Below are 18,047 nucleotides of genomic sequence, written 5' to 3'. Positions count from 1 at the left end.
GATATTTTAGAATCACCAATTTAAAACTAAACCATCAGTTTCAGGCATGCAGTTTTTTTCTAAGACCATGTAAGTGCATGGTACTGGTAAGCAAAAGATTCAGAAGGTCTTGAATGGTTTGCAGGACTTTGGTCATCATTCAAAATATTTCTCACATGTTAAACTTGAATCACAGTGTTCAATGCAGACAGTTAATACTGTTTCAACTCCATGTAATAAAACTTTTGTAGTTATATTTCTGTTTGCTTAAATTTATAATCCAGGGTTGGTTTTAGAATCAGGTTCAATTTATATCACATTTAAAAACATGTTTTACAATATTATCTGAGATTAGCTGAGTTTTTGCTAATTTCCTTTCTTTTTTAACTATGCTTTACAATGTTTTATTTTTTTAAATTGCAGGAGACAATGTCAGTAGAATTATTGTGGGTAAATAATCCATTTCTACACATGTAGTTAATGAAGCACTACTTTGCGGGGGTTGTAATAGGATTGCACATTCATTTACAGAAATGGCATTGGAATTAAATGTGAGCATTCAGTATGTTCATTAAGTTGGCTGACGTTTATCACTCTAATACGGCTGTAATGACTGAAAACTAAGAATATTTTGCTTGCTTCATTTTACAGATACACTTATATGTTTTGTCCCTTCAATCAAGTAACACAGAAGGGTTCCACAGGAACTGAGACGATTGTGTTAGGGTAAGTAATTTGCTAGAGGCACTATTCTGGCATGTTTTATTTCTTAAAGCTCTTGCGCACTCTCTCTATTTGTACATCAGATAGGGAACCATGTGTAAGTTTGAGAGGTTCACTGATAAAGTATCATTAAATAATACTGACTGTACTTCAGTCTCTGATAAAGGATACATCTTCAGTTTGAATTTAGGATAGAAATAATATGATTATCACTGAAGGCAATCTGCACTGTTTTGGGGAGACAAAGGAACTTGGTTTATTTATTGTCTAACTGCTAACTCCATAATAAATGAAGTAGATGGGAACTTTGTGACACATAGTCTACCCAAAGGGAACCCACACATGCACTCTTGAAAAGGGAGGTTGAATCTATCATCAATCATACATTACAATCCTGGTATTTGATAAGTTTTCCTTGGGCTGAAGAAAGAACCAGCCAGTAATTTATAATTTACACTTGGCAGGTAAGTCAATGTTCACATTTCATCTAGTCATTAGCTTTACTTTTATCAACAATGGTGGTAGTTACATTTGGTGTAAAATGTTCCCTTTTAACCTCTCAGTTACCACTATATTGCATAACAGAGTCCTAAGTTAGTGCAAACAACAATTGCACAATTCAGGTTTCATTCCAATAAAAAAAATAAATGCAGTACAGTATAAGTCAAATACCGTATGTTGCCTTATTTTTTGTAATGTGTACGTATTGAGACAGTAATAATGTAAAAAATGTACATCTCAGTTATAGGTCATTCTGATTCTAGGTATAGAAATGATTTAAATGTTGGATTTTTAAAGTGCCTACAGCATACAGTATGTATTGTCCTTTTTGAGGCCAGCAGTGTTACAGTATGTGATTCTGAGTCTACAGGGTTCTTCTTGAAATTTACATGTTGAGTGCTATGTTGGTATTAAATCATTTCTTTGGACTTATACTGTGGTATAAGTGGTATCACTAACGCACCACAGGATTATTAAAATGTATTTCTTTGCACTACAGAACCTGAGTTTGGAAAAAGCTAATTTCAACTCCATAAGTCAAAGAAGAAGCGTTATAATGTTACACATACACGTGGCAAAACTGTATAAATCGTATCTGCAGCCTGTTTAATTGAAAACCAAACAAAAGGATCATTTAAAATCAAATGGTATTCATCACATTAGTGACATTTTAGATTCTATGGGAAGGAGGCAGAACTTAGTCCAGTGCGACAGCTGACAAACAAACATCATAAAAAAAACTCTGATATGAATATTCCAAAATGCAAAGATTATCATGGTTAGTGGAAATGTTTTGTCAAAAAATCTGACACTTTTCCATCAGAAACATTTGGCCAGCTTACACAATATCCTATCGTAGCCTTCCACTTTAAAGAACACAGATCTTGAAATCACAGAAATTCTGCTTTTTCTAACTCAAAGTCTTTCCCAGTTCTGGTTGACTTGAATACCTCAGGATGGTGTATTTGCATGGTACAGCATTCCATCTGACATGCTGATGTGTCAAAAAAACACTTTGTTGGTTTAATGTTCCAGACTATACAATATTTTTTTAATCTTCACTGCATTTCATATCAGCTGTGTTCCTGAAAATAAATGGGTGCATTATGAAACAGTTTTTCATTTATGGATTTACAATCTATCAAGGTTTCATTTCTTTATTAAAGGTTGCCAATCCGTTGTCACTTTTTACTATCAAAGTTCCCTTTGCCATCAGTCAAAAGTCAGCTTATAATGTGTAGGTATGTAAACAGTATTTCACTGGCATTCTACCTTTAATAAACTTTTAATATTCTTTATCATGAGCAGTACTGCCATTTTCCTAGATGTCATCAATCATTTTGCTCCTGACAGCTAAATGTTCAGTTGTATTACAGATAGAGGATTTTATTAGACTGCCCTGAGAAAAGGCCAAATGAGCTAGAGTTGCTCATATCATTATTCTGCTTTATAATAGAGCACCAATAACAGTATTTCTAGAAATACTGAAGAATTTGTATTAAAATGTATTTTAAAATATCTACACTAATAATGGAACAGCATTTTCCCCTCTGAATCAAAATACATTGGCATACTTATAGTTCAAGAGTTTTCTCAGTTTTTCTTTTTCCTTCCAACATCATTGAAGTAATGTTTTTTATACATATCAGGAACTCAAAAAGAAATAAAAGATTCTATAGTGACTTCATAGAAGTATACATGAATATAGCTCTCAGTTCTGTAAGGATAAGCTTGCCTATAAGTTGCATTTGTTATTGAATTAGGAATGTACAGTATAAGTAGGACGGGAAATACAGGAGGATGCATTTTATGTCCTTCCATATCACCACCTTTGCTGCACACAAACACAGACCAGTAGAAACTTTTGGCTTTTTTTATGTTTTGTTTTGTTCTAGAAGTCATTACAGCACAGTGACCTGGAGCTTGTCAGAAGTGTTTGCTATCAGTAGCTACCTAGAGGATTGAAAAATAACTGGTGGAGAAAGTGGGAATATCTGTCTGCTTTGTGCTGGACCACCAATAGTGGAGTACTTTACATAGATATTTTACATGTTTATGTAGACTTTCAACAGTAAGACAGAGGTTGGGACAACTTTAAATGAAGACAAATCCACAGGGTGTTTCATATCCTTGTTTTCTGCTCTATAACTGTATGTAACAGTTATGTTAAAGGATCAGGATTCCGTCTATGTATTTCACACAGCCAGCACTGTTAAGAGGTTGTTTAATATTTCATTTTCTGCAGGCTGGTTAATGGAGACTAAATGGTCACTTTGGCTGCTATGGAACTCATACTCGTAATATAATTTGTGAGTATACAAGCAGTGCAGCATTTTATGGCATAGCCCACACATTTAACAAGTGCACAGGAAAAGGATGAATCACTGCACAGCAGTGGGAATAAGTTCATTTTTTTATCCAGACAGACCATCACTCATTTAGCTCTGGAGCTCCTCACAGAGTAGCGGTGGGCACCAATATTAATCTGTGTGTAAGATAAGTTCTTTTTTCCCCTGTGTAGGTGGCTTGGTGGCAAAAGCTAAGAATAGAAAACTTTGAAATAAATTGTAACATTTATCACAAATATGCAGCAGAAATACACAGGCAGAAAAATCCAAGAATGTGTATTTGAAAACTGAAAAGGTGATATGTCTGTTAGCATGCCCTTTGTTATATTGACCATTGCTTCATTTAAATAAGATAAGAGCTATTAAATATAATGGCATTGTGGGCGCTGAAAGTAATTATTTAGACTGGTGCAATTCTAATTTCAGAAAACACATTTGTTTCAGTCTGTTGCAGGAAAGCACATCCCTTTTAATACTGGCATGCCTTTATTTGCCAGGGTAACTATACAGTGCATGAGCTAATGTAATATGCATTCAAGATATATTAGACTATTAGTAGTTGTATTTTCTGTGACCATTGTGTAACATTCACATTAGTGATGAGTCAGGATTTGAAAGTCCCAATTGCTTCTTTCTCTTTCTTGCAATTCCTTTTTTTTTCCAGGTTTAGACTTGATCTGATAAAATATGTATATAGTACACATTGTATTAAAATAATAATAAAAAGACCAAGGATTTATTGGGGAATGGTGTTGCCTACACAAGACAGAATATTCGGTCTTAATAAAAGGTACAATGATGGCGTTATGCATAAGACTGCCACAAGGTAAATGTGCTTCCTTTGAAATAAAATAAAAAATCCAAAGAGCAGACATGTTCCTGCAGCTGCAGCCACCTCTAGAGAATATAGCAAACCGGGCAGTCAAGTAAACGATCTGTCTTCTTGATAAAGTGTGGTTCACAAAAGCCCGAGCTAAGCAGTCACCAAGGAACCAAGCTGCAGTATAAAAAAGTGAATATGATTGGATGAGCAAGCACCTTTAATAACTTGGTTATTTTTATTGTTGTACATAAAATTCCTACCAGCACAAAAATGCACCGCCAACTATTTTTTTTCTTTTGTTCTTAGCTTCACCATTATATAATTGTTTCAGCTGCTAGTACCCAATGCAGTTTCTCTTTGGATTTGGGTCATGAAGTAGCAGAATGGTTTCTTTGTATTTTTCTTTTTCTATCTATACCGAAGTATAGAAATAAGAATACCCCCACCAAACACCATTCACCTCCATTATCACCCTTAGCAGTATACTCCTCCTTTTAAGGATCTAGTCTTTCATTGTGCCCCCAATGTCACCACGACAAAATGAAGACTTTTGTTTGTCTTTTTAAAAAGTGTCCCTGGAAAAGAAAGATGTTTATAGATAGTGTGAGGTTTGCTTTTGTCAGTAAAGCATATAAATTATCTTTATTATATATATTCTTTGTTTAAGTTGCTTACCACATCAATGATTTATGCAACTCCAGCTGCAACATGGATGATACTCCAGAAATGGATAGTTAAAACTGTTTTAAAACTGAATTGAGGTTTTCTGTTAAAGGAACTCTTCATTACTATTGTGGCCATTGAGGGATCATTTGAATGTCAAATCCTGACCATTTTCCCATACTCATCTAAACCAGTTGTTACTGTATTTGTTGGCATGTGATTTACTTAATTTCCTTTTCAATCAAGATGTAAAGATTCTTATCCGTATTTACATAAAATTATAATTGATTTAAATTTTTTTTTCTGTTTAAAAAAGTGCATTGTACTGTATACAGTATATAAAGTGCATTTGGTTTTCCAAGATCTACAGCAGTCGACGAGAAACAGTCTATTCTTAGAAAACTGCTTTCATTAAACATTTAAAACAATGCTAAACTGCTTTTCAAAGAATCAATGCGCAGAAATAGATGCAGTGATATTCCAGTCTGCCTGTGATAAAAACCTCTTAGGTTTCTAGCGTCCTGGGAAAACCAGAGAAGGCAGCTGACTAAAAGAGTTCTCTACAGGCTGGTGAGAATTAGTCCTGTATTGTCCCTGCCTGTCCATCATCTGACCTTGAAAGCCCTCCAGCTGCAATCTCTTAAGGTCTACATCTTTCCTCGGGAGCCTAGAAAGGCAGCATTAGATTTAAAAATAAAAAAGCATGGAAAATTGAACAGGGTTTATGACAGAAATTCCCACTGCATTTTAATAACCTTTAATGTAACCCAGTGTTTTTTTTGTAGAACATTTGCTGAGGTATTTTTTCATTTATTTATTGCAACTGGTCAGCTTTGAATTATGATTCCAAAAAACACTTGGCATGCTACTATATGTGTTTTGGGGAAAAAAGTACGAATTGTGATTAATATGTTGCTACCCACAGTTACTTTGCATTCACATTTTCATGGATGCATGCCTCAGCAATATAGCGTGAGAATTTTCCATCAGCACTGGGAGACTTTGTACTTTCAGGTTTGCTCTTAAGGCTGTGACAGCAAAGAAAGATAGAAAGAGTCATCTTCTTTTAGTAGCAGAATCCTGGCATCACAAAGGACTAAACCCAAAGTTATTGTATTGATTATACAGTAAAATTAACACTGTGCTTTGTATTTCCCTGGGAGAGATGGAATTAAATGAGTATTTAAAAGCTTTCTGCACAAATGACAAAAGTCGTGCACAAACAAGGGAGTGGGCTAAATATAGTGTTCTTTTACTTCAAAGCAAAGCTATGTACATGCTTTTATCCCATTTCTAGATGTGTAATTTGTAAAAATTGTCATTCACAACGGCCTTCTCCTGTTTATTCAATCATAGCAACAGGAAACAGAGTAATAGACGATTCCAGACATTGCCAAGCAAATTGCATTATGTGCTAACCAGATGATTTCTAAATCTTTATGTAAATGAACAACACACAACACAAATCCAGGTTTATGTTGGCTTAAGTGAAATTTCACGTAAAAATAATCAAATATGAAGATCTTGTTGCATTCATTGACTATTAATTTATTGTAAGTTTAACTCATGTAGTATTCAAAACTATAGGTGTGCCTTGAACTGTTTAATTAAATAATATATTTGGGAAATGGAAGACTAAAATAATGTAGCCTAGCAACCTGTCAAACCTGGAATGGGGACTGCAATCTATTCTGTACTCAGGCTCAAAGACTGAAGCAGTCATCCAGATAGCTAAGAATGTCAGTTTGTAAATTTGTACCATCATGAATTTGCAGACTTACTCCTGCAGTTTTTTTGTCACACTCTTTTCTCATTTAGTAAACCTTTCATTGCTACTCTTCATTTCCTTAGATAATTACCTCCTGATAAAGGATTACCATAAAACGCAGTGCAACAGGAGATATGAAATATTAATTGCCAAAGTCTATTATAGCCCTGTGAATCTTTGAACTTTGTTGATCCCATGTTGAAAATTCATGAATACAGGGTGAATCCCCCGTTATTGCTCATGGTAGTTTGGAAATGTGCTTGTTTGGTCAGTAGTGGTTTATTTCGTGCACAAGAGATTTGAAACCCCCCACCGACTTTTTAAAAATTAATAATAGAACGGTCTGATGATAATGCTCTTTTCTTCCATTTTAAGCATACCTTAATTACTGTTCATTTTCATGTATTTGAGATGTAATGTAAGTGCAGTATGAAATGTACAGTATGAACAGTGCTAAACAGACACAAGGTAAGCCCTTATCAAATTATGGGTTTCTACACTCTATCAAGTGGCTTGGTCACAGTGGACAATGCCTAAGCTTTCTCTTCATCCCTAGGTTACTTAGCATTAAATTTAACTTGCATGACCATTTACAATTTTGATTTTCTCTTTATTCTTTGGTTGGCTTCAGTGTGTTACCTCAGAGAAAACAAGAAACACATACATTTTAACACCCCTTTGAAAACATCAATGTTATATTCTTTTATAGGAGAACTTAGTCATTCCTGAATCCTGAGGTGGGTCTATTTTAATATGTGGATTTGTTGGGGGCATTTTGATGGCTTACAGTATATATGATTAACAATACTGTACTATAACTCAGATACAAGGTGTACAGTATTTGTTTCTTGTCTTTGCTTTTTCTATGTTCTATGGACAAATACAAAACATCTGCAAGTAATGCATCTACTTTTCAGTATGCCAGATATTGCATGCTACAGTACGCAAAGCAGAATCACATGAATGACTTTGCCATAATAAAAATGACCGATGTACCCAAGCATAAGTTGTGTTACCGTCTTAAAATACAAAGAAAAGCAAACATCTAAACTGATATTTTTTGTTTTGCATGAAGACTTGTAAATGGATTATTGTAGAGAACAAAAGGATTGTGTTCAGCATGCTTCTGGTTTGTCAAAGCCTAAAACATGAACATTACTTTGTAGATCCAACACTAGCAGCTGTGAGCAATACCACTGGCATTATTCTGTCAGTATTCAGCAAGCTGTGTCTGACATTTACAAACATTTTTCATCATGTGAAAGGGGATCTGATTAGATATTAAGGCCAATATGAAAAGTTTCTGGTCATTTCGCCTAGATTGGGTTGCTACACTTTGAAAGATTTTGATTTTGGCTTTTAAATTCCAAATAGAGGGAAAGACTGACAGGAAAAATCATGAAATGCTAAACATCAAGATAGGAGTGGCCGACCTTATGTAATCACATCTTTTTAATAATAGCTACAATTTGGAAAATGTCTTTTGACATTTATTCACCATGTGTCTTATGTTATTGATTCAGTTCTCAAGTCTGTATTAACTCAGTCTAAAAAATCGAATTAAAGATTAGAAGGTACGAACAGCTAAAAGCATGGCCATTTGGCTCATCTAGGTCATTTGGTGTTTAACAGGTGATCTATCCAAGAACATCATCCACCTATTTTTGAAAGAATTGGGTATTGATTTCAACACAAGGCTACATAGTTTATACAATGTTCCCACAATGTTTTGTTTAAAGTTGTGTTTTCTCAGTTTTAAAGGCACTTCCATATAGTTTCCTTTTGTGTCCTATTAATCTGGGAAAATAAGCAGGAGACACTGTTTAATCCATCCATTCGTCCATCTATTTTCTAACTGCTTTATCCAAGTTTATCCAATACTGGGTTGCAGTGGACACAAGTCAGGGTACATCCTGGATGGGATTCCATATTATATTCCCTATTAATCAAATTCTAAAAGCTTAAAACTACCACTTTTTATACACATGTTATTTCACATGTTAGTTAAAGACTTCGATGCTTAAAATGTTTAGGGAGAAATGGAATAATGGTGTGTATTTTTTCTTTAAAGTACTGAGACCAGCCATATACAGTTTACATACTGTACTGTCATACTGTATGTTTATGTTCCAAAATTAATATCGTTTATGGCCTTCACACACGTTATGCTCCTATTCTTTTTACGCTCAGCTCCTAAGATTTCCCTTCAGTGGTAAAATTCCATATAAATATTCAATACTAAAACGGGCACAGTAAAGACATTAACTATACATATACATACAGAATACAGTACAGTTTGCATACGGTAATATGTTTATGTTCCTACTGTAAATCAATATCTTTTATGAGCGTGCGAAAGGCATGGTGAATAGGAGATTCTCAAAAATTACTGTACTTTGCATGATTGGAAACAAATGCGTGATTGGATCAATGAAATGCTGTGGTGTTACTTTTACAAAGACGGTCAATGAAAAAAAGAATGTGGACCAGCGCAATACTTTGAGTTTACAGCTTGTCCAAGGTCATTCATTATAAATACTATTGGTAATACCTTCGGTAAAGACTTTGATGGCGACAGCTCAAACATGAGAGGTTGAGCTTTATTAGCTCCACCTTGCGGAAATTCCAGATACTATTATTTTACTTGCGGTAAAATGCGGTATCATGCGGTACTATATGAGAATATACGGTTAACTTGCATTACACTGCGAGAAGCGCACGGCAAAATAATGTGGTATCGCCCGCTTGTTTTAAATGGCTGCATCTGTATGTCTTTGGACTGTGGGAGTAAACCGGAGCACCCAGAGGAAACCCACACAAACATGAGGTGAACATGCAAACTCCACTTAGCTACAGTAGCACTGCAGGCCTGGAACTAGAACCCAGGGCAATGCATAATACTGATAGCATTAAATAAAAATCAGGTTCCCTAAAAAAAAAGGCTTACTTCCCTCTTCCCTGTTAAACTGCTATGCTGTGTTATAACATGATTTGCTGTCTCTTAAAGATGGTGCTTACATCGGAATGTCCTTCTGTAAAAGAAAAAAAAATATTGCAAATGGACCAGGAGACCGGTGGAAATTCTAATAAGTAGGAAATGAAGGCGGCACTTGTGTAACCCTTTGTGTAACAGGTTTGACATTTTAGACTTTTTCCTCTTACAATTTCACACTATAATGATAATGTAGAATTTTTATGAAACTATTTCCACTGATGTGTGCTGTGTGACATATAATAAATAATTGCATAATACTGTCCTCATAATACTCAACATTCTCAGTTGTAATGTCATGGAAAAAAGACCAATATGATTACATAATGATCTTCAAGTCTACCCTCAAAGTCTGTGCCTGCATGTCTGAATAATTGTACCTATAGCAGCCATTATCCCACAAAAAGGTCTGCCTCTTTGTTGGATAAATGAAGTAGGACCTAAACTGTTCTACAAAAATATCATTTTAACATTACTGGATTGATTGTCTTGACTTTGAGCATTTACAGTATTTATGAGCATTGTATTCCCATAGCCAACTGTTCTATAAATCACAAAACTCCTGTTCTGGTAGAATGGAGCGTGATGTGATGTATCTTGCAAAGTATCTTAAGTCTACCCTCATAAAAACAGGAGAAGAACCATTTCTTTTCTGTCTGCAGATAGCTATATTTCTTGTTCATTTTTCCTGAGGTGTATTTCAACATTGCAATAGACTGCCAACTTGAGCAGACCTTGAATATGAAAGCAGCAGGCACTTCAGAACTGGTGTTGAGAACTGCTGTTAAAACCCAACAAGACAATTATTGCTGAGTGGATAGTATCTGTTTTGTTATTTCTCCACATTTGGTTACAGAAGAGGGTAGATGTGCTTTTCGACTCTTTTCAGCTGTTTATAGCACAGGCGATCGTATTCATAATTGGTTTGATATGGTTTTGAATACATTTTATTTTCAGTGAGAAGTGATCATTTAACCCTGCAAAGTAGTAACACTGCACTGAAACAAGTATGTAATTATATAATAAAGTGTTTTACTTAATGGGCTCATTTTCAACCAGCTAAGGGCAGCTCCTAAAGTACCATTAGTGAGGACCTCTTAGATGAAATTACTACATACAGTTAATATGGGACAGTGAAAGCTACCTAGTGATGCAGCAGTATTTTAAATATTGCCATTCTAAGATTTTACATTTTACATTTATCTTCTATGTTAGAAGCATCCTTTATCTTGACACATTAATTTGCTTTCAAAGTAGCTAGAGACGTGAAAGTAGACTAGTGCAGCGGCAGTGCAAAATTGTCACAGATAATTTTAGATTTAAACTTATCATAAAAATGTATCATGGTGTACAACTATTTCTGTGTGTTTTGTATTTTGTTATATGTACCCGAATTCTCCCTAGTTTTCTGGTTACTGGTAGTGTATTTCTTTACTTTAACAAGTGAATGATAACCACTGCCAGTGTCCAACAAAACAATTGTCAGCTTCATATACAGTAGTTATAGTGTTTAATATTTAATCTAAAGCTCAAGTCTGAGCTTTAATCAGGCAGCTGTAAAATATCACAGTTCCCTTAAAGTTTAATTAATCAATTTCTTGCCTTTGTATAGCACTTCACACATTGGAGGGGACCTCTTCCTCTAGAGCTGAGAACCGAACCCTCTTAGGTGTGATGCATAGGAGCCATTCTGTGCTAGAAGAAAGCCATTTTGTGCTACACAAAAGATCAGGTATTTGTTTTACTGATAGATTTAATCATAATAATTAATAATTGCTTACACTTATATAGCGCTTTTCTGGACACTCCACTTGCAGCTCTTTACAGGTAATGGAGACTCCCCTCCACCACCACTAATGTGCAGCATCCACCTGGATGATGCGGCGGCAGCTATAGTGTGCCAGAACGATCACCACACATCCGCTATCAGTGTGGAGGAGAACAGAGTAATGAAGCCAAATCATAGATAAGGATTATTAGGAGGCCAGATTTCAGAGAGAAAATTAGGTACAGTAGGTTAGATTGAGCTAGGCTGAAGCAGAGTTAAGTAAATTGGAGTTAGCAATCCTACTCTTACATTTAGTACCATGGGATCCTTAATAACAGGGCCACAGTTGAAAATATCATCTGAAAGATGAAAATTCCAATAGCACACTGCCCCCTATCACTATACGTGAAGCTTTGAGTTTCAAATTCTAGACTAGTGGTAAAAGTTCTACAAACACTGCTTGCTAAAGCAACAACATGTATTATCAGAGGTCTCCAAAACCAGCACTGACCAGGTCCAGCCTTGCATAGCTTCTGAGATCTGACAAGATCAGGTGGCAGTGTATTTAATCTACAGTAGTTTGTTTAATTACTGTAGAAGTAGCTAATTGATAAGAATATGACAAAGGTTACAAACCTTTCTGGAAATGAAAGGAGGCCATTTGGTCCATCTAATGTATTTAATAGTTAGCGGCTAAATAATCCAAGAATCACAGCAGCCATTTCTTGAAAGGCCTGGTTATTGACTTCAACTCCATAGTCCCAGAACCATCTGTAAAAAAGTGCCTCCTTTTCTCAGTTTTAAACACACTTGCCCATTGTTCCCATTCGTGTCCTCTGGTTTGTGTTTTACTGTTGATGCTGACCTTTCTCAATGCCTTTGGACATTTTGAATACTTGGATCAATTTCCCTCATAATCATCTCTGTTCTCAACAAAAAAAAGCTTTAGTTATTTTAGAAATATCCTTTCTAAAATTCAGTGTGTCCACCAGCATTGTGCACAATGTTCTAAAAGAGGCCTTAGTAGTGTATTTTACAATATTAACTTAACATCCCTTGACATAAGTTATCTGCTTTTATCTTTATATCCCAGCATTAGTTTGCTTTTTGAATTGCTTGCCCACGTTATCAGGAAAATCTAAATGGTGTATTGACACAAACTCCTAAGTATTTTTCATAAGCAGCCTCTGTTATCTCAGTTTCACATTTCTTATTTATACTTTGTTTTTGCTAACTGCAGGCAAAGCCCTTCACTGCCTAGTCTTGAGTTTTATCTAAATCTTTTTGAATTTCATCTTCTGCTTCTGCAGTGTTTTCTCCTAATTTTGATATCACCTGTAAACCTGACTAATTGAATAACTATTTTAGAATCAGGATTGTTCATATGAAGAAGAGCAGTGGTCCTTTTACAGATATCTTTTTTGTTCCACTAATTATATCACCCCATTTTGAGTATTCATCCCTAATTTGTATTCACCAATTATAACCATTGATTTGTATTTTTTATTTTATAAACCAATTTGCAATCCAAATACTTTGTTTCACTTCGGTCTGCATTTATAGTACTTATCTTTGAATTGTAAAATATCTCTTGAATTGAATTTGAATTACTGAACATTTTTCATCTATTTTCCTTAGGATATTATTTCCATACAGGTTTTACTCAAGCTCTAATAAGTTTCCATAACTTCAGAAGCAATAGAAGTCAAACATATCGGTCTATAATCACTTTTTTGTCACTCTTCTTATGGATGGGCACTACATTAGATATTCTATAGTACATGGGTACATTACCCAAGTGTTGAAGAGTTGTATCAAGGTTTCTGAATAATACAGTATCTCTTGTTTCCTTGAGTACAATTGACATGATACTATCAGTTATTAATCTTGAGTGCTTTCAGTACATGAAATACTTCTGCCTCTTCTGTACTCATACTATTTAATTAAGACCTTTGTTCTTAAACTTCCTGAGGCATATTGTTTATTTCTTCTTTAGTGAACTTCTGAATAAAATATTCAGGTAAGAAGTGAGCAAGGAAAGCAAGTGATGAGGCCATGGACACTTGCATTTGTGTTTATAGAAGAGGTTTTTTGGATTTTAAGAAGATTTTTGTTTTCTTTTTTGATTGAGGTCTATTAAAGACATTTAGTGTCGAAGAGTAATTAGTGTTTTGTTTGTTTGTTTGTTTGTTTTTTGTTAGAAGCTTACCATTTAAAATATAGAGCACTGATTTGTTTTTTTACCATACAAGTGTATCTGTGTGTCTGTTGCCTGAGACCCATATATTTAAAAAATACCTGCTTTCACACTGTGCCTTCAGCTGTGTCATACAGTGCAAGGTCAATCTGATTGGAGTTTATAAAACAGACCTTTGAATTATGGTTAAAGGGACTCCTGAGACGCTGTCAGATGCTTATTGTGCAGAATATTGCACATATTATGGGTTTCAACCATCAGGATTTGTATGTTTGTCTAGAAGTCTGGAAAAACTAATTTTCCAGTCTTGAAAATGCTCATCTAATAATTAAAAGGCTTTGGAAAATTAAAGTTTTCACAAGTCAAAGGAAGCTAAATAAATTTTTATTTTAGTAATAAAACTAATTAGCTAATAGAAACCAATATGTTCTTTCACCTCCTGAAAAATTATCTGCTCTAGGATGAACAGTATCCCACTAGTGGTTGAAAGATAATTTTTCAGTGTAAATTTTTTTCAATTTACATTTCTCCTTATAAGGTAATCAAAAATAAAAGTTTCAACACAGTGCCTTTCTGGTAACTGCAAATGTCTAAATATCTTGCCTTTGATGAACGTTTGGCAAAAAAAAAGCTTAGCTTGAGCTACAGTATTTAAGATTTTTAGCCTGCAGTATTCCTCTCCAACTGTGATTTCTATGTAAGGAAACCCATCATGCATCTGTTGTTATGAATTAACAGCATACTGTATATCAGACAGCAATGTCCCTCAACAAAATTGTAAGTCCATACCTTTTCATTTTAAAAATGATAAAATCAGAAACAGTAATGCTACATACACAACTTCTCAAAACTAAACATCTAAAATGTTGCATTTTTCTTCTCTTATTCCTTGTTTGTTCTTTTCTGTTTTTGATTTCTTTAAACTACAGTACATCACTGAGCATGAGAACTAAAATGCTGTAGTAGATTTACAGTAAAGCTTTGGTTTAGTGGACTTTGCTTTTATGGACTTGGATTTTAAAGACAAAATCTGCTAAAGAGGAATTTTGTCTTTAAAGTCAGAAATACAAGACTTTCCCCACAATAATAGGGAAATGTGTAAATAATAAAACAAGGTAAAATAGATACTACATAGGTTTATACTGTACAGTAATTCAGGAATATCAATGGTGCTTTATAGAGTTATTGTAGGTCAGTTACTTGCCATGGGTGTTGTTTGTGTTTCTTATGCTTTAGTGAGTTTTAAACAGTGTATTCACAACACCTGAAATATAGAGCTTTTACATTTACAGTACTACAACAATTTTCATGGACTGTGTTAATTGCAATTGTTAAAAATATAGTGTATATTTTATCTCCTGTAATTGTGTGTTTTGGTGTTGAAAATTGTGATTTAATCAACATTTAGCAATAATGGACACCTCTTCCACCCTATTATTCCATTAAACCAAGAGCTGTATTCTGAGACACAATGTCCTTTCAACATATTTGCTGTATTCTGTTGTAAAGACAGGGATGACCACATTGTCTGAGACCATGATCTGTTATCACAATATAAATCATGGTCTAACTATGTCTGCACAAAGGTGGTGAAGTAATTTGGTGAGCTACTCCATCTTTTCTGTGCTAATAAGAGATTTAAGTTCCTTTAGATGACTGCTGTGCACTCAGTTCTTTTAACAAAGAAAACCAGGTGGGGTCATTCATGATAACAGCAGGGAGATATTGCTCAAGTTCATCAATAAAGAAACCCACTTCAGTTCTTTGCACTATCAAAAACTGGCTTCCATATGTGTCAATCAAAAAGCTTGTCTGCTTTAAACTTATTAACAATTCCTGTTTCTGGCATCAGGATTACCCAACAGAGTTCTCAGCTATTCTTTGTACTGTGTATCATTAAATTGGTTGAGGAAATATCTGTGGTTTCCTATTAAGAACATTTGGAGAGAAGAACAGTGTGTCAACACATCTGTCACTAAATAACAAAAGTGTCGCAAAATCAGACTGTCACCAACACAGAGATTCAGACAAAATCATTGCTCTGTATCAGGAACAGTGGAGGCATCAGGGTTTTTTAGTCGTCTCCCAGGGATTTCTCTTTTCAGCAAACTGCTGAAATAGCACTGAAAATTGGCAGGTATGCACATGGCTGGGTGAAGTTCAGTGTCTGTTCCTCCATTTGTTTTTCCCACTCATGGAGGTTTTTTCTATTTAAAAAAATGAAAATAAAGATGAAAGTATTGTTGGAAACTCTGTATGTGTTCTGTTTTACAAACAGCACCACACTAATGACAAAAAGGTGAAAGCGTGTGTGCTATGCAGTGTGCTGCTTGTGCGTTGTTTCAGTTTTTACACTGTTCCTCTGATGATGTCTGGTCACGCATGAGAATCCACTATTGCTGCAATCTTTCACCTTTCCAGACTTTCTTCACTGAGCAACATCTTAATTCCCTAGTTGCTTCATCCTTTCATTTACAAAAGTAGAATTTTGTTTATAGTGTATTTTTCTCAATGTTCTGAGCTTTTGTGATAAGCCTCTTGTTATACGTCTGGTATTAAACCAACCACAGGGCATTTCTTTATTGTATCAAGGTGCTTTTCTAAAGTGTTGACATTATTTTGCATGAATTTCTACCACAGTGGTGTCATTTATACTTGTGTGGTCTTACCAACTTGAAACATTAGATTTGCAGATATTCTGTACTTCCTAAAAACATTAAGACTTGCTGTTGATACTTTGTTAGTTTGTGTCCTGAAAGTTTTCTCCATCATTATCTGACATGAAGCTTCTGCTTTGTTTTTTGTTTCCAAAACCATGTCGTATGCACTGTTGTTACTGTTTCATTAATGTGAAGGTTCTGTAACAGAAAACTATAGTTGTACAGGCACTGCGGACCATACAACTTATTAGATCACTGTCACTATTAATTTAATGCAATGATAACGCTTTTTCACTTCATTTTATCTTTTTTTGCCTCTTCCTGCTCCTGTACCTTGTATTACCATATCCTGCATTATAATTTTAATTTTCCTCTTCATCATAACACTGAGTTACTTTTTTGTGGCAAAGCACCTTGCTTCCTTATAAGCAGTACATTTACCTCATGTGCTGAAATAGCTGTTCTACATACAGTAATCCTTGCCACTTAATTCCTATTGTTTTTGTGAGTCTTTAAAATAATACTATGCTAACCTTCAAGGACAATACAAAACTGGATAAACGTGGAAGCTTAAGAATTAGAATTAGTTTTATCTTTACATATAATCAAATCTATCACTAACTAGGGATGTTTTTGTAAATATAATATTTTAACCTAAAAAAATATTGTATTCTTAATAAATTACTGAAAACTTTGTTTTGCTTTATAATAGTGTTCATTTGTTTGACATACTGTATTAACAAGAGATATTGGTTTTCATATTTATCACATTAGTTGGACATTGTAAAATGTACAAAACCATTTTTAAATGTGGCTGACATTTTTATAAGGCTGCTGCACAGTGTTGTTACATAACGAGTATTTGAAAAAGATTTTTCCAGGCATTAGTGATAAATTTAGTGCATTTGACCTTTAAAACATATATTCGTTTTTTCTGATTGATAATGGGATATACATTTTAAGTTGAACTGCTTGCAGTACAATTTAAGTAAGTTGTTTTAATGCACTTTTTAGCATCTCTGATATGTTTTGCAGTCTTGCCACTGTGTTGAGTGTATATTAATTTAGCAGTTATAAATGTATATTAACTTTTAACATGAAAGCTATTTTTCTCTGATTTTTGAAAGATGTACTAAATCATCTTATCACTGTACTAAAGGTGAGCTTTGGCTTTCAGAATATCAGAATTGAATTTCATTATTAGTTTCATTATTCAGCCCTTAGCTAAATGTTGATTCTTTAGTTCATTTTTATTAGTATAGAGTTTTTTTTTTGCACCTCAGAGTAAAAGGCTGAAATGCTTGATGATCATCAGGTCACTCTATTACAGTAGTGCGCAACTTCAATCCACAGTGTCATTTTCATTACACCTCTGCTCGTAATGACCTAATTGAGCCGAACATTTACTCAACTGGACCAATTCAACACTTTTCAAAGGTCTTTTGCAGTTAATGTTTTAAAGAGTCTTAGAAAACCTGTTGGATTCTAGATCTTGTGGGCCAGAACAGGAGAGCTGTGACCTTTTAAAACCATGTATTTTGCATAACTTGGACATACTATTGTATCCTATGTATCGGTGTCACTCTTGCCACTGTTTTTTTTACCATACATTTAATAGTTATCAC

At 34.5% G+C, this 18,047-nt stretch overlaps 1 protein-coding gene across 1 annotated transcript in view; it reads left to right on the top strand.

Moving 5' to 3' along the window:
* Nucleotides 1-18,047, top strand: part of LOC148840666 (glucosidase 2 subunit beta-like) — a 220,523-nt gene that overhangs the window by 167,248 nt on the left and 35,228 nt on the right. Inside the window, exon 13 of the mRNA XM_088915225.1 lies at nucleotides 631-705. Coding sequence (XP_088771351.1) covers nucleotides 631-705 — 75 coding nt within the window. The remainder of the gene's footprint in view (nucleotides 1-630; nucleotides 706-18,047) is intronic.

The sequence above is a fragment of the Atractosteus spatula genome, chromosome 1, assembly GCF_055471065.1.
Source record: "Atractosteus spatula isolate fAtrSpa1 chromosome 1, fAtrSpa1.hap1, whole genome shotgun sequence".
NCBI classification, from domain to species: Eukaryota; Metazoa; Chordata; class Actinopteri; order Semionotiformes; family Lepisosteidae; genus Atractosteus; species Atractosteus spatula.
This window is presented reverse-complemented; position numbering and strand designations above follow the sequence as displayed.